Genomic DNA, 18,088 nt, shown 5'->3' with positions numbered 1-18,088 from the left:
CTGAGGCAACGCTTCACAGAGACTATCTGCTACGGGTTACAGCTAAGGTTGCGTTCATCTTAACCGAGCGTCCCCCATTTGGGGGACGTAGTACATAAAAACTTAGAGAGTTTTGTGTTAAAAGTAACTGGCAGAGAACCCACGAAGAACGAATATAATGATGTTATAGTTCTGCAGAAACCTCAGCGTCCTGGCAACAACATGAACTAGGTCACTTCTACATGAGACAAACACATCTCCCATCAGCCAAGCAAACAAATAACAAAATATCATAAATCATACTCGATATGAATGGGACAGACCGGAGAAAACAGCTGCTACACTCCGTTAGCAACGTGCTACCTACGGACATGCAGCATGAAAAAGCATGTCCGCTTGACGGAGATTACGGACATATCTTCCATTTCTCTCTCCGGTAAACCATCGCAGAGATATTCAGCTTCGAACACAAAAAAGTCACACAGCTTTCATCGAATATTATACTCACTTTTGGTCGAATCTCAGCGAAAAAATGAAATATCTCCGTACTTCCACTGCTTGGTATGTCCAGCTGCATGTGCTCCGTGTGAATCCGTTCGATTCGTGTCTCTCCGACACTCCTCGGCTTCTTGGGAGGGTTGGAAGCTCAGCAAATTAGTTTTCAGATCTGCCATCAGATGGGACGTTTATCATTCCCATTGGCTAATAGTGCTGTCAATCATCTAGTTTTCAATTCCAGGCAATTATATTGGCTTCTACGGTTCGAAGGAGGTCTCAATGGTGAAAATCGGAGAAAGGGGGGCTGAGATACAGCCCTAAACAGAGAGAGTGGCTGAATCTGAAGCAGTATGTGACCATAAAATGACCATAAAAAGGGCTTAGAAAGAGCTTAAAACACTCAAAAAAAGCCCAATCTTCTGTCTTTTGATTCATTGAACATCAGGAGTGATATACAGAAGTGATATAGTGTTTTTTAATTTAAAAAAAAAAATGTTTATTCAAATATTGGAATATTTAATCAGTTTTGCAATTTTATATGCTCTATATTTTATGAATGTTTCACTGTATCTATGTATAACTGTGTATAGAGAGCCTTTATCAGTTGTTATAAGAGCTGGGAATATTTAAAATCTTGGATTTCCATAATTTCCAAAAAACAATATCCTGAAATTGCTGTTTTTCCAGGGCGAGCTTTAGAATTTTCCAAGTTGTGCTGTGTTCCATCCTTATCTTATGTTAACCTGTAACATGTATACTGATATTTCCATGACTTTTCACATCTCAAAAATATATAATTTTTTATTTATTTATTTTTTTTAAATTTAATTATACACTCAATTAGGTATTTCTTATCTTTTTTCGAGCTGAGGCCTGAAAATAGGCCTCGTTTTTAAAAGGTTTTAAGCTAAGGGAAACCCAGTGGTCAGATTACAGGATACGGTGGAACACCTGCATGCACAACGGTATGGGGATTAGAATGGCCTAGTTGTGGGGGTTCAAAACAACAGCGCTGTCACAAAGTAGACACAACTTTGAACAGTCCCTTGCAGATCGCATCGGCTTTTCTTGGCTTGTTCGCTAATTCACATTATTTCCAGGACTTTGTCAAACTCTCGATCCACCTGACATCTAGTTCTTTTCTGGCTAAGTTTAATTATGGCAAATAGCCCTGCAGAAGGGTGTCGCCGTGCCTTTGAATGCGCAGTATCAAGCTAACTTTGTCGTAATCAAGCTGCGGTTAAAGCTTTCAGGTCTCAGAGGACAAGTCTGCATCCTGTGGTCCACATAGGAGACATGGAAACGAAGCAGCGGTGGTTTTACTGTGCAGTAATGTGGTCCCTGTGCACCTCCTGTCCTCTGCTGTATTGCATCTAGAAAGCTTTGTACATACATCACATAACACTTCCTTTCCCGGTAAAAAGTGCAGCTAACTTTCATTGTTTTCTCTTTTAGACGACCGTAGGTATAGTCTACAGAAAAATAAATATTTATAACCCTTATATTACTTTTCAAACATACAGTATAAATATTAAAGTTTTTCAACAGTACAAAGAAGTATAAAACTAAACTTGTGTTTCATAAACAATGTGCATTTCTCTGATAAAGTTCCATTTCATTTGAATTCTTCATTCTTGCAGCGGTCCTAAAATGTTACGACACAGCGCCTGTGTGGTCCTGACTGATGACGGTCTCAGCCAATCAGAGCACAGCGTAGTTGTATGCCTCTCCATATCCCGCCTCCTTCATGTATTTCTCGATGTCCAGTGGTTCAGACGCTGTGAGAACTTTCCTCCCACTGGCTGATCGCTCTGCCTCCTGAAGTGTTCTAATGAGCTCCGACATTGAGAGGCGTTGCTGGGGGCGCCAATGGCAGCAGGCCCTGATGATTGAGTACCTACAGAATAAAGTACAATTAAAATACAAAACGTAAAGCCGAAACCCAGCAAAACACGTGTATTTATACCTCCTTAAAAACATATTTAGCAGGTTCTCTGCCGTTGGAATTAACTAGCGTCAACAGTGAACATTAGCTTTCCTACCATGTAGCCTAACATTACTTTCAATTTAATTTGACTAATGTAACATAAGGTAACGTTAATTTTTACATTGTTATTACTTTTAATTGGTGCTGGGCAACGTTTACAATTTTTAATCGTATGATTTTTTTGCGATTAATCGCATTATGTGCACAATTCAATAATGAATTCAAAAGTGGTGTATTGTGCACTTTTATTTTAAAAGTACTGCTATATGAACAACAGTGCAATAACATTTGGTTTGCAAACACTTTAAACAAATAAGGTTCTTTTTAACAGCAGTATTCCCTTTACACTGTAGCTGTTAAAATACAGTTATGATTCTGATAATAGATATTCAGCTGGTGTTCATAACTTTATTATGTGTAATAGATGCAATTTGAAATTACACCTTGAAAACTGCAAACCTATCTATGTTTTTTTCTTTTTTAAATGTTTGTTAAATTCTCAGTAGCAATAACTAAATGATTTGCTTATTATACATATTCCAAACAAAAACAATAATTTTTCATTTTGTTGGTATTTTGGTCAGACACATACATACGCTGAGTACCGTGTAATATGTGTGGTATTTGTTATAAATGTACGTTGGAGGGCGATAAGAAGCTGTACATGGAGGGACTTAGGACCCAGGGGAATGTAGATGAAGGAACCAGGAAGAGACGGAAGAGACGCCACACAAACAGCTGCTCACCGCTCGCTGCCCGGTGTTACGGTTTAACCAATGCGTCTGTTGTTGTCTTAGTTATGGCAGTTGTTGCAAATTGACGCATTCGGCTGAAGGTCGCCAGTTAACAGGGTCCCTGGTTAAACCGTAACACCGGTTATTGTGTTTAAAATGTCCGCTTAATAATAATAATAATAAGAAACTGCGTTAACGCGCGATAAAATAATTGTTAATTAATTGATGCGTTAACGCGATAATAACGCGTTAACTTGCCCAGCCCTACTTTTAATATATAGCGAATAGTTTGCTGAAAACAAACGCCTACGAAACAAAAGTCACCTAACGCTAAATGCTAGTTATGTTAATGTTGCTAGCTAATGCTAAATTAATGTAATGCTTTGACCAATTGTAATTTTACATTGTTTTCTTGTCAAACTTTAACGTTAACGTTATTAATGTTAAGTTAGCTGTTATAACCTAATTGCCAGTTTTTTAAAAAAAAAAAAAAGTAAATATACCCGCTTAGTTTAGGAGGAGGAAGAAGGATATTGAGAAATAACGGCCATGTCCAGTAAATGTTATGCTTGACAAGTTTTTGATACTTCTGATATGGACTCAGATTTGTAGGTAACATTAGTGCTCACAACATTTAAAATTAAAATGTATAATATATATATTATATATATCTAGGGTGGGGGTGAGATATTCCTCCTATCTGCACTACTTAAGACATAATGATTTCGTCCAGCCGGTTCTCTACAGCGCTGTGAAAACTGTTCTGCCGTGTGTCTTACAGTGAGTTGGAGCAGCCGGTGGGCCGTTTGAGATGCTTTCCTCTTTGTAGATGCTGCAGAAGTTCAGTCGTCGAGATCTGTGCAAACGGTGGGTCACCTGCATGCATGCGAGTATTAAATATGAGGTTAAAGTCAACATTTCTTAAGAATTAGTTGTATATTATCTAGCGTGGCTGTATACGTTTACTGTTGTTTTAAAGTGTGTTTATATTTGTTTTTTGCAGGTAATTTGAGGTAAAAATGTTACGCAATCATATATTCTATGATTCATACAATAAACAACTTCTGTGGAGGTGTATTTAAAATGTGAAAACACCCACCCAATGTGACCATTTCATAGAGCAGGAGCCCAAAGGACCATCTGTCACAAAGAGTAAGAGAGAGGCATTAAGTCAAAAAGTAGGATAGGATCTTGTACTCAGATTAAACTAAATGTACATTGTTTAGGTGCAAATTCTCATAGAAATGCATTTAGGGTAAAGACACTGGAATCAACATTTACATGCATTTCAAACACACAGCTTGTTTTATCCTAATTGTGCACGGTGGACTTGGACACTCACACGTCGCTGCTCTGAATGATGCCTCCTCTGGTCAACACTTCCGGTGGCTGCCACTTCCTCGTCTCCTTGTCCTCTACTTCCCCCGGTGAAGCGGCCTGCGTTCTCCTGCGGTAGGCGGAGCCTAATCCCCACAGCTTCGCCGTCAGATCTCCGCCAACCAGCACGCTGCGAGCTCCCACGTTGCCATGGACGCAGCCCTGAGTGTGCAGGTACTCCTGGAAGATGTTCAGATAAAGACGGGGCAATAAGAGGGATGCTGCATGATAACAACATGACCTCAACCTGAAGTGTGAAGACAGCATTCAGACGGCTTGTGCTCTGTAATTTATCAGGCTGAAACTGAGAGACTTTAGTTTGCCACCAAATCATAACACATTGGGATATGTACAGACTGGGAGATAAGCAGGGAGACTGAATATGAATGTGGTCTCTCTAACAAATGATTCTAAAAAAAAATATAGTATTTTGGTACTCAAAGCAGTGAGACAGACAGACAGACAGACAGACAGACAGCAGTTTAACCAACCAGAGCAGAGGCCACTTGTCCTGCCATGGTGAAGAGCCTCTTCTCTGTCATGTCACATGGAGACTCTAAACTGGAGTTATCCTATAGTGAGAGAGGAGGAGGAGGAGGAGGAGGAAATGGAAACATCCAGCATATAATCAGTCTCCTGAATAGTAGCCTTTCGATGCCTCTTATGTAACCTGATAAACCTCTCTCCCTGTCTGCGTTCATAATCCGCTATTGCACTCGACCGCACGTGTTGTCAGGCTTGTATGTCATAGAAGTAGGTGAACACACTGATACTGGTGTCTCTCCCTTTTCAGTATTAGGAGGATGTATTGCCCCACACTGCCTCACGAAGGCGAAGAGCAGTAATTACTTTAACCCTGCTCTATGTTACAAAGTCACTGGGCTGTGACACAAAGCTGTGGGCCAGGATTTAGAGTAAACCAAATAATGATCCTATTGTTTAAAATAACACAAAGAATATCATTCTGTCCACTTCTGTTCCGTTGATATATTGTTGTCCATGTATAAGGTTTTAAGGACACCTTTCCTTATATTCAAAACCTTCATCTAGTGTCCTGAAATATGCTGTTTCAGTTACAGATGGCACTAAAGGTTTTAAATGCGTGAACCTGGCTCTGAATAATCTGCCGTCCTTTGTTTTTTTTTGGTAATTAATGGATAACTGTACCTGTCGACATCTCCACAGGTACCCCAACAGGTCTCTGTGCTGCAGCTCCTCCACGACCATCATGAGGGGCGACTGCACTGAAACCACACCCAGCAGCTCCGGTAGGAAGGGGTGGGGCCCCAGTCCCGACACGAAGGAAGCGAAACCCAAAAAGTGCTGCTTCTCACTGTTGTTTGCCCTTTCTGAGGGAGAGGTTAGAGAACAGAATGACATTGTTTTTTTTTACTGTTTTTTCACTGAGAAGCAGTGCTCTCTGTTTCACCAGCATCCTCCTCTGTAAATCAGTGATCAGACTGTTCCTCGTTTCTGAGAAGAGAGCGGAACCGAAACGTTCCTCTGCTCTTCTTCAGCAGCCGTGCTGTAAGACCCCTTTGAACGTCTCCCTTTACCTTTCAGCAGCCTCAGGATGACGTCCCTGTTGTCCATGCGTCCTCTGTAGAGGCCGGCTGAGTCGTCTGGCTTCATGGAGAAGGACAGCGGCAGGGCAGTGACCTGGCTGAAGGCTCCGTGCTGCCTCTCCGTGGACACCTGAGGTACTGCAGCCAGAGTTGGCACCGCCGTCTGCTGCACTTGTTGAACCGACATTGGCAGCTCTTCGTGTTCCAGCGGGTTTATCCCTGGGGGTGCTATTTAGAGAGTAGAGGACGATACATCTGAGCGTAGTCCTTTGGCAAATTGAGTTAAAATGAAAATGCATCGAGATTAGGAATGACACAGGGACACTGGGCACGCTGGCTCACCATCAATTCCCTGTAGGTGACGTCTGTGGCCGTTCCTTTGTTTGTGTCTGTGCGATGATGAGCTGTGGTAGCGTTGAGGGGCTGCGACCCGCGTCCGCTTCCGTTCGGGATAAAACCTCATGATGCACAGGGCCAGTAGGGTGACCAGGGTCCCCAGGAGGAGCAGCGTGGGGACGATGATCACTCCTTGCAAATGGTTTAATACGACTAAGAGAGAGCGAAAGATGTCCGCGTGTAAACGTCAGGTACGAGAGAGGGCAAAGCATTTTTATGAAGACTTCATAGTGCCTTTTTTTTATTGTGTGTGCCACAGTGGGAATGTCCTAACCCCCTTGTCTCTGCGTATTTAAGTTAGTTAGGACGGCACACAATCCACAAGTCCTCAACGCTCTCTCTCTCTCTCTCTCTCTCTCTCTCTCTCTCTCTCTCTCTCGTGAATTGTGTGCATGCATTTGTGTCTCAGACGGCTGCCTGTAAACGAATAACACCGTGCGTAAGCTTGTTTCCTTGCTCGGGGGTTACTTTTGACAGGATGAAGACGTCGGCTGTTAAAAGGCTGCGCCACTCACGTGTTGACAGGGTGTTCTACCATCCACCAGTGTCGATATACAGCTATAGATGACACTGCAATTTAACAAAGCACATCAGTATCTAACAGCAACTGTCAGTACCTTCACTCTGTGGTTTTTTTGCCGCCGTGATTTGACGTGTGGATAGCATTCACCATCACAATTGGACAGTTGCCCTCCTGTCGTGTTGCTCACGGCCTCAGTCCGACTTGGCTGCTAGTGTAGCTGTTGTCCTGCTGCTTTGCCAACGTAACACAATTAGGCTGTAATTAGTGGAACTGGCTCTGAGTGAGTCATTCATGGACGGTCAGAAAACGGGAGATTCAGACAGTGCTGAGTCATTGATCACAAGCGTTTTCCCGTTGAGCCACTCAACCTCTTCTTTTGGATCGCTGTGCCAAACAGGAAATGCATAAATGTGTGCCTATCCTCTCTTATATTGACCCTTCACTGACAACCCTGTTAATACCAAACTCTGTGTGTCGACCAACACACACCCTTTATATATAAGATTACGACATCATCTTACACACGCCTCCCGCTGTTGAAATCCTGACGTGAAAGCAATGTTTTCAGAAAAACAAAGCAGACGGACGGGAGGACACTGCCTGTGATTCTTAGGTATGGTGAGGTATTTGTTTGAAGGCCATAAATCATTTCTTGTCATTCTCCTTTTAAAGGCTCTGTTTGAGCTTGAAATTTCAACACCTCTCCTCCACAAAGACTCGATACAAGTTCAACATTTAGGCTGGTTCAACTACATGTTTGTTGCCCTAAGACGTCCAGCATTATACTGACAGTTGATTCCTATTGTAGTTCGGGCTGGAAAAAAAACCAACTAATGATGTGGGGTAGAGGCAGTTTAAAAAGTGCTAAACAAAAAAAAATAAAATGAATTTATAGAAAGTCAGTAAAAAGGAATTAAAATAAACCTGAACTCGATATCATCAAAAACTATTTTAAAAGGCATATTTACTGCAAAAAAAACCCTCAAAGTGTTACAACTCTAATCATTTCCGAGATTTAAGTTACAGTATCGTGTGTTGATGGTACTTGAACGTCACTGATACGGTTGTTGAAATGCTTTGTCTCGACAGCATCTTATTATCACCCGTGTGATCACAAAGACTTCATCTGTGAGTCAGCAGATATCACTCCTTCTGATTGTGTAATCACACATCTCTTGGAGAGCCAGTTTTGTCACGTGACCTCACCTGGGTTCTGGATGTTGCAACGTAGCAGTTTCATAGTCAATGAAATGCAGAAATAATGACGGCTGTTTGATACCGCTGGGTTAATTAATTAAAGAGTTCATTTGACGGTCATTTTTTCAACGGCTTTGTCTGATGTACTCGGTCTACAGCCGAAATAAAGAAAGCTGCTGGTGTTCATTTGAATGAAAAATACACAGGGGGCGGTGAACTGGAAATGTGATGTTTGAAAAAAGATAAAATAACCAAAAAGCGAGGAAATCAAACTTAAGTGGCGAGACGAACAGGATCTCCCAGTAAACCAAGAGATACGACTGATGTGAGGCGAGGAAGGATTGAGTAAGACTGAGCAAAAGGCCACAGGAGAGGAAGGAATCTGTGGAAGTGAAGGAGTGAAGGGTGACGGTAGAGGACGCGACAGACTTTTTAAGCACAGTATAAAGTATAGATGTGAAATATTAGCTTCCCCGGTTGCTCCTAAACACGTAGGATGGGTTAAATACATTTGCCGAAAAAGACACAGGAGACATGAGAGACGGGAGGAGACGGGTTGAGGAGGGAGGACAGGAAGGGAGGACGTGAAGATGACGATCAGAAAGAGAGAGATGAGGAGCAGCGGTGGTGGTCTTACTGCAGAGGTGGTCTTCCGGTGCGCATGTGTTGTTGGCCGTGGAGTTGGATGACATGCTGGAGAGGAAGAGAGGAGCACAGATCAGCGATATCCTCTGAGCTCAGCCTCTAGTAACTCCAGATACAGTAGTAGCTTTCACCTGTGCTTTCAGAGCTATCGCTGACGTTCAGTAAACAGCAGAGCACATGTCCAGAAGGATATGAATATTTACAGTAGCCTTTTTTTTTTTTTTTTTTTTTACTTGCATAGCAAATATGAACTGTAACCTTTTTTTTTTTTTTATCTGGGCGCGTGCAGCGAATCTAAAAAAGCAGCGCTCCAGGACCTGATTTCTATCTGTGTAGTTGAACAGATATCAGTTACGTAGATAACAGAAGGAGCCGAGGTCAGCGTTAACCATTGCTCAGCACTGACCCAAAATCAGCAGCGCCATTAAACTTCTCAAGTCACACGCGTGATACACCAGATATACACCATTTTTTTGTCTTAACGCGTTCCTAGAACTGTCGAGGTCTCACGTCAGTCGAGTTCGTTTGTTTGTCAGTAAATCGTTCACAGTTGTGAGCTACAGAGTCTAATTTTATAAAAAAAAAAAAGGCAAAATGTCTTTTATCGAGACGGCGAACTGGTAACAGACATATTCAGGTAAAGTAGGACTGTAACTATGAATCAAACTCAGTGGCTGGATACAGTTCATATAAAGGGAAGTTGAACTACATTAAAGGGGTTGTATGAGTTACTTATCTGGAGTCGGTATATTACCTGCAGTGGGTGGCGGTTGGCACACTCCCAGTTTTGGGGGTGGAAATAGACATGGAGTACTGACACGGAAGCTAATTAAATGCTCGACAGTGAGAGGGGAACGGCAGCAAAACGCATTGCAGCCTCCTAAATAAAAGACCCACCTAAAAAAATTAAAATGTTTGGCTCCATTTATAAAAAAAATAATAATTTGATGCTCTGCTGCCTCTAGTTATATTGTTTGTCTTCCTTTGTGACTGTGGTGTTTTAAAGATTTAGTCCGGATTAACCTGTCTGACGGCCAAGTATTAGTATTTTTTTTTTTTTTTTTTTTTTTAGGTTGGCCTTTTTATAGGGGGCTAAAATCCTTTTTGCTGCAATGTGAAGCATTAGAATGCTTTCCATTGTTTTGCTCCTTTTGCTGGTACTCCTGTCATCCACTGTAGGTCATTCATCCACTGACTATAGACAAGCACCTCAAACAACATCACTTCAAACCTCTCCCTGTAAAACACAACCGATGGAGAACATCAAGTCACAGCAGAGAGACAAGTGTCTGCGTGCTCCGATGCAAATTCCCCCCCCCCCCCCCCCCCCCCCCGAGGACATGTGATCCGGTTTATTAAAACTTGTGCCCAACGTCTTTTTAAAACAAGCATATTTTATGCAAATAGTAAATATTCAAATAATGAGGTTAAAAAAAACAAGAACACCGATTAAAGATTGACAAGCTGCTGCTTCCGGGATGTCCTGGAAACCACTACGTCGCGTGGACGGTTGTCCTCCCGTCCGTCTGCTTTGTTTAACAAATGTAGTTCGGAGTGAGCTCTGTCTGTGCGACCGGGGGATTCAACACTCTGCTTGAGTTTCAGGTGTTCACAACAGCATCAGGCCACGACTGTAGCGCAACAGGTAGCCTCCTCCCCCGCCTCACCTGTCACTCGCTGTTATCTTGGTACCAAGGACTCAGATAGGTCTGATGCACAGCTGATGAAGACGTGTTAACTGTATTCAACCTGGCCAAACATCTAAATGCTGTGTCACATTAGGTAAGAAAGTAAACCTTGTTTAACCACAGGGCCGTGACACACATTCTGAAATAAATAAATCTCGAAATAAATGAGGATTTCTATTGTTTTTATGTGATTTCCTAATGCGTTGTGTTAGGTGGTGACCTCAGACTGTCCTGTTTCTTTGTGGTGAAACAGGATTTATTGAAAACGTGGATTCATCTACGAGCAGCTTATATGTTTAATGTACAGTACAGGCTGTTGTGTCTATGTAATGTATTACTATTGGAGGGAAGAAGCTCGTTCATGAGTGTTACACTGTGTTTGTGACTTGCTTCATATGGTAACAATGCAGTCATCCACACCTCTCAGACCATGGAAAAATTCTTATTACAGTGTACTCTCGGTGTGACACACACACACACGCACGCACACACACACACACACACACACACACACACACACACACACACACACACACACACACACACAGAGATTGGCCTTTACACTTAAGAAAGAATGGATGTCACTGAACCCGTTTGTCTGCATTTTTCTCCCGCATTCACATGCGGCGCTAACACTCCTGCATCAACACACACCTGAAAGCACAGCAAAAGACTCGCCACACACACACACACACACACACACACACACACACACACACACACACACACAGACAGACTCAAGCACATACCACAAGAACAGACAGTAAAAATATGCTGTTCAAGTCACACAGACGTGTGTAAATACACACAAACAAAATCACGGGTCAACAGACATTAAATGGGTAAGGATGCACATCATACCACAAACATTAAAGTTATACAGTGATACCTTCTACTCACACATAGAGTACTGTGTGTGTGGATGTGCACACATGTTTTAAACATGGCATAATGCATCTGTACTCGCACAGCACTAAGATATATACGTTTGTAGGCATACAGAAGAATATGACAGTACATAAACACAAACACTGTGATATGAACTGTCATATTTTGTCCTGAGATAGATTTCGGCCGGAGCGTGTTGATACACAACGGTGGAAAATCAAGTCCGTCTCAAAAGAAGTTGCGGAGTCACACGTCCACGGTTTTCTTTATTTTGTATTCATCTTACCTGGCCGACTTTCTGGGACTGATCAGGTGTCAAACTCTGTGTGCTCCTCTTATCCAAAACATGCAGTTCGATGTCCCAGCAAACCGTAGAAGTGTGGAGTTGTAAGACAAATTCAAGTCCACCCTCTCAGTTTTCATGTTGTCGTAGTCTGTCTGCAGTAAACAGTGAAATCCACAGGCAGACACATTTCACGTGAGTCTCTGTTTCTATTTTGCTGTCACCAACACGGTGTGTTCTCTCTCTCTCTCTCTCTCTCTCTCTCTCTCTCTCTCTCTCTCTCTCTCTCTCTCTCTGAGGTAAGCCACACCCACCTCTCCAACACAGTTTCCTTCACGCTTATCACCTGCACACACACACACACACACACACACACACACCTTGCACTCAGTGTTATATGTGCCGTGTGCATGTATTTCTGTGTCACTGTTCAGGTTTTTTTTTTGTCTTTGTGTCGAGGTTCCAGTCAGCTGGCTGTATTTTGCCGACTTGACAGAGTAGCTTGGGGTTCCTGCAGTAGGTGGAGGAACAACATGATGTATTTTTCAGCACTCCAGACTTAACTTTTTTTATAGTGGGGCACAGTATTTATTTAAGTGTTTCACTGCGCCTTTTGGTGCCGCAATAATACATTTTACGCGTTACATTTTTTTGGTCATCTCTCATTAGGAATGCTAATAATTTTGAAAAATAATTGTGACCCACTCTCGTTAATAGTGGTGTAAGGGACCAGTGTCGAAATAAAGTTTTACTGGCGATCGCATATCCTGATCGCATATTGAGTAAAATATGCGATCAGGATATGTGATTCAAAAGATTTTAGATTAAGATTTAATAAAAGATTTAAAAGATGCAATCAGGACATCGGTAACAATTATCTGTAAAAATTACAGAAAATTAGGTACAAATTATTAACAATGAACAAATATCAATTAACAATTCAATTTATTTTGTATAGCCCAAAATCACAAATTTGCCTCAGAGTGCTGTGCGATCTGTACAGAACAAGTATTGGGCGAAGGCAAATTATAACGTTATCATGATGTGTTCAAGTGTAATCTCGTAAAGTGTAGCCTAGATGAATTATGAGCTGTTGAAACTACTAATGACTCGATTTGTTTTAATCTGCTATAATCAAGCAACGAATCGATCTGTATCTGCCACTATGGATCATCAACGATCATCAATTAATAATAAGCGTCGGTGATCTCTGAAAGTTAAACTGCTCAAAATGTGTTGCTCATTCACGGTCGAACGGTTAATTATTAACATCAAATCATTTTTCATAAACAAATAAAGATGCAGGTAAATGTTTGTTTTGTCAGATAAGATAATCTCCACCTAAGATGTCGGGTCAAAAGGGCCCCTGAAGTAGGGGTCCGTTGGGCACACAGTGTGGATGTGTTTAGATATCTTCAGTGTGTCCACGGCCTTAACGTTTCCCTGCGTCTACTTTAATCGATTAGTTTGTTAAAACAGAGCCTCGTGTCCCTCAGACACTATTTGTAATGCAGTAAATACTCGAGAAATGGACCAAATGAAGGTTCAAAGTTTCTGAATATATATATAGTTGCTAAATGAGCAGAGCATGTTGTGTAACAATGAGTATGTCGTCGCCTCAAAGAGAGTTTTTCTTTTCAAGGTTATAGTCTTGATCCGCCAGATAAAAGCTACAAAGTATAAAGATAAATGAGTTTTTGAAGCTGCTGTTGTGTTGAAATGGTCAGACAGTTTGTATTTGTTCATGCTGGCAAGTTATATATAAAAAAAAAAAAAAAATTGACTGCAGTGGACTTTCACTGTTATTGGAGCTGAAAGGCGTGACACTGGCTCTGATGTGTGTGTGTGTGTGTGTGTGTGTGTGTGTGTGTGTGTGTGCGTGCGTGCGTGTGTGTGTGTGTGTGAGAGATCAGTACCGGTGTTGAATGATCATGACTTTTCACCTGCTGTGCTGACACACCCAGACACTGACAGCACTTTATTCAGGTTTCTCCACATATTGGTCTTAATGCATCTGGAACTCAAAGGTTTCCTCTTGAGTTGATGGACTTGAAGATTTACTCTTTTGTGCAGATTTAATGTGAAACGTCGTTGAGCTTAATTAGCGATCCGTCCTACAAAGGCCACAGATGTGTTTGTTTGGTTCCTCCTCTTCTTGAGGAGTGCTGCGTAATGTTTGAGCATGATTTTGTGTTTTTAAGTTATTTTTTGGTGAAGAGCTTTTTGCCTTTCGGCGATGTTGTTTCGTGTATTTTCTAGCCATGTTCCTCGTCGTTTGGGTTTCGAGATGTTGGTTGTTCTGTTGTACTCGTGTCTGTTTGAGTCTCCTACCTTTGACTCTGCTAGAACAGGTTTCTGTGTCTTTGTGTGTGTCCGAAGGCGGTGCACTCCTACACCTGACGATCTCCTCTGCTGATGAACACACACCGACAGATTTGCTGCATTCTTGATGTTTGGTAGAACCTAATCGGTCCGCCTACGGCGTCATGGAAACACCGCATAGGTTTTGCCTTGAAAACCGATGTGAACCGGAGTTGCTAATGTTCAGTGTCTGTAGTCAAACAAACACTTTTACGGCACATCCAAGGAATGTAGTACCATCTTTTCTCACAACAAATCCCCGGCCCAAAAAAAACCGGTAATCTTGAGCGCTGAAAACCCACTGAGTGATGTAATGGAGGATGCTGTAAGGAAGCAAACACATCGAGGCACGCTATTGGATCTGCCTCTGTACGTCATTTTCCGATATCAGGAATCAAACGCCGGCCACCCGGGTGAAGACCAGGACTCGCTAGATGGTATGGAACTACGGAAAACTCTTGTGTCATTTCAGCTATGAACCACCGACACGCACATGAATACCGTCTGCATCCGTTGTAGGAATGGGAACCAGGCCGCCTGGATGCAATCCAGTAATCCGAATAAACAACGAGGATATTAATATAATCAAAGACTGAACATTTAAAGGTGTTTAAGACTGTAACGTAACTAAACAAGTGAGACCGTCCCAGACTCTCTCGGTTACCAACCTGTGGACTGATCTTTATGTGAAGGACTCGGGGCAGTTTTGTGACGGACATGTGTCCTCCAGAGGGCCTTCTCTTCGGCACCAACGTTGTGTTTAGCTGACGTAGCAAAAATACGAGTGGATGAAGTCAGCTAATCATCCAGACTCCCTGGGCTGATTGATCTTGTTGGAAAATCGGCTCGCTTGTCGTTTGCAAATTACTCCATCAGCTAACGTTCCTTGTATACGTGCAAAATAAACGGTTCTGATTCTGATTACGAGGAACGCGTCCAAGCAGTGTAGCTCGGGGAAATCGAGCGAAACAGTTTCTTGATTCCTTCACCCCCCTCTACCTCCTTTGCGCCCTTTTCCTAGATGTTGAGCAATAAGTATTTCGCGCAGTCCTTTGAATCACTTTGAATGTTTTCTTGCTCACTGCAGTTAGCTTGGGGCAAAGGGGGGGGGGGGGGGGGGGGGGTGGGAAACCCCAGCTGGAGCTGGTTTACACCATGTCAGAATATGTGTGTGTATAGAGTGTGTGTGTGTGTGTGTGTGTGTTTGAGAGAGAGAGAGAGAGAGAGTGTGTGTGTGTCCTGGTAATGCTGAGACAGACGGTGAGCGGGTGGGTTTATTTTTGGGTCAGTGACAGTGTGTCAATGGCCGCAGATGCGTCGGAAAGGAAGGCTCTGAGATACAAGCAAACCCTGGTCAGTGTCGCTCTCTCCTTCCTCTTATTCTCTCTCTCTCTCTCTCTCTCTTTTCTCTGTCCATCTGTTAATCTCTACGTCAGCCTCTCCCTGTCACGCGTATATATTGTGTACCGTGTCGCTTCACGTCTTCTTCTCGTCTCTGTCGCGTGACGCACCTGTATTGGCAGTGCTAACTACATGTGCACGGATGGAGCCTGTCTGACTTGTGTGTGAGCCTGTGAATGAACCGCATTCAGATGTGTGTGTTAGTGTGTGTGTGTGTGTGTGTGTGTGTGTGTGTGTGTGTGTGAGTGTGAGTTCTAGACATTGTGAAAACCAATTAAGTTCATGTATAACAACAGGTTCACGCACGTGGTCACGCAACAGGTGCTTAGAACCGTGCACCACCTTCACCCCTGATCTTGATATGCACACACACACCTACACACACACACACACACACACACACACACACACACACGCACATCCACACTTTGTCGCTGTCTTGCTGTTTCCTTCTTTCCGGGCCGGCCACCTGTTTGCTCCCCTTTCTGCGCCTTGTTTCTTAAGCCCTGCTTGGTCTCAACACAACTAAGAATTACTTCGGTGGTATGTGTGGCGCAGTGTGTCTGAATGTTGTGCGTCCCTCCGCGTACATCCGCCATTGTGCGTTCGCTCTCTCTCGCGCGTGTGTCGGGTGCTCGTTCCATCACAGTGAAACCCGAGCGTGCATTTGCAGGGGTGCTAATCTTCACCATTCATGTAGTTACATGTATGTTTTCAGACAAGGCAGCGTGAAGGGTGTCTCAGAGAGGCGTCTCATCCGGAGGATTATTGACGTTCTGTTGAAGAACCCTCGTTTTAGGGATGTACGTTGACAGACCAGGCAAATAGAAGTACTAGTGGGTTGATGGGTAATACAATACAGTACAGTAGCCCTGGAGTAATTCCTTTGCTGTGGGTACGCGGTTTACATTAAACGGGGTTCGCTGGTGCCAAGCACGGAATATACAAGAAAACAGCAGCATGCTGCCTATCAGCCCGGAAGAAAAACACAAATCTGAAGCCGTGGTCTTCCTTATCCATACCAGATTATGAATACTATATCAAAATTACAGATTGCTTTGAACTCCCATGAAACATTTGAGACCAGTTATATTTTTGGAAATAAATATATGCACATATATTTGAAGCTGCATTCAAGAAACGTTGTGCATTTCAGCAATCTTGCAAAGTTCATTTTGGAAATACAGAAACTCTGCTGACACACAAAATTTGTTGTTCATGATGAATCATTCTGAAATGAAGGTGTGGAATCCTTGAAGACTAATATGCATACAGCTGCAGAGCCTCGGCGGTGTTGATTGACCGGTATGTGAGAGCCATGGTGACCTATAGAATTTGATGGTTGTTGAAACCGTAGTCCAGGAAGTGCCGAGTCATTTAAGTGTGTGTGTGTGTGTGTGTGTGTGTGTGTGTGTGTGTGTGTGTGTGTGTGTGTGTGTGTGTGTGTGAAGGCCCTGCGGGCTGAAGGAAGCCTTTTGTTAACACTGTCACTCACGGGAGCAGAGCTATAAACAGGAGCGTCGTGTCACTTATTTATTCATTTAATTGTGATTTTGAATGCATTGTGTGTGTTCATATCTCTGTGTATGTGTGTGTGTTTGTGTGTTCTTATAATTTCATAGTTAATCGTCACTTGATAGCTAAATTTGAAGTACTAAGAAAACACACTAAATGAGTAGTAATAATAATAATAATAATAGCTCCCCTTTCGCAATCTGCTTCAAAGCCGGAGCACGTGATCATGTAGAGAATGTAAGCTCTCGTACGATATTAAGGCGGTTTTAACTAACTTTTATCTAACTTACTGCTGCTGCATGTCTGCCCTCTGAGCCCTGTTGATCAGCACCAGTGGGGAAAAAAAGTGAGAAAACGGATGGAATTGCGGGATTTTATGAAAGAAAAATGGAAGCAGCTGTGAATCGCCTAATGCGGAATTTAATTGCGGAATTTGCCAAAATGTAGATTGAATTAATGAAAATCAGGGTTTTCTCCTTATAAGTGCTTTTCACTGCACATCTAAGCTGAATGAACAGAAGAAGAAATATCTCTATGTTTTGGTCGATGTTTCTCAACACATACACACACACACACACACACACACTCACACTCACACTCGCAGAGACATCACCAAGCAGACTAAATATCGAACCTGTCGGGGAGAAATTTTTTTACGGAAAACACAGAATTTTGGAAAAAGATAAATCGCAATCTGGAAAAAAAAAATGTGAACGGATTCCATAGGGCCCTATAAATATAATTTGTGTTAGACATCTGCTCTTGATTTACTGGACATTCGGTTAAAATGTGCATTACACATTAACAAAATTTGACTTTTTCTTTGATCAGAGAAGTTTAACCTATTTTATTTGGTCAAAACTCTCGTGTGACTGCTTGGAATTTGACAGCGTTACCATTTGAAGACGTTTTGCTTTGGTTTCCTCTATTAAATTGGCACGTGGAACTAGTTTCTAAAAATGTCAAGCGATACCCAGCTCGGGTTTAGGCTGCATAGGTGTCTAAGAGCGAGAAGTTAATTCCTTCCATGAGGCATAGCGCTGTACCGGAC

The 18,088-nt window shown here is 42.5% G+C and overlaps 2 protein-coding genes across 2 annotated transcripts in view; one reads left to right on the top strand and one right to left on the bottom strand.

Annotated features, from left to right (window-relative positions):
- Window positions 1-1,269: 1,269 nt before the first annotated feature.
- Window positions 1,270-12,005, bottom strand: styk1a (serine/threonine/tyrosine kinase 1a). The gene is made up of 10 exons (XM_068711459.1): window positions 11,764-12,005; window positions 8,894-8,949; window positions 6,483-6,689; window positions 6,132-6,368; window positions 5,743-5,924; window positions 5,067-5,147; window positions 4,541-4,755; window positions 4,298-4,338; window positions 3,978-4,074; window positions 1,270-2,374 (listed from the first exon to the last, which is right to left on the bottom strand). The coding sequence occupies exons 2-10, from the start codon at window positions 8,946-8,948 to the stop codon at window positions 2,179-2,181; spliced, it is 1,311 nt and encodes a 436-aa protein (XP_068567560.1). The 5' UTR covers window position 8,949; window positions 11,764-12,005; the 3' UTR covers window positions 1,270-2,178.
- Window positions 12,006-15,366: 3,361 nt separating this feature from the next.
- LOC137872935 (chloride channel protein 1-like) overlaps window positions 15,367-18,088 on the top strand; it is a 35,510-nt gene continuing 32,788 nt past the window's right edge. The window contains exon 1 of the mRNA XM_068711460.1: window positions 15,367-15,474. Within this exon, the coding sequence (XP_068567561.1) occupies window positions 15,367-15,474 (108 nt within the window). The remainder of the gene's footprint in view (window positions 15,475-18,088) is intronic.

The sequence above is a fragment of the Cebidichthys violaceus genome, unplaced genomic scaffold (assembly GCF_023349555.1).
Source record: "Cebidichthys violaceus isolate CVI_PGR_0920_01 unplaced genomic scaffold, fCebVio1.0.p SCAF_16, whole genome shotgun sequence".
NCBI classification, from domain to species: domain Eukaryota; kingdom Metazoa; phylum Chordata; class Actinopteri; order Perciformes; family Stichaeidae; genus Cebidichthys; species Cebidichthys violaceus.
This window is presented reverse-complemented; position numbering and strand designations above follow the sequence as displayed.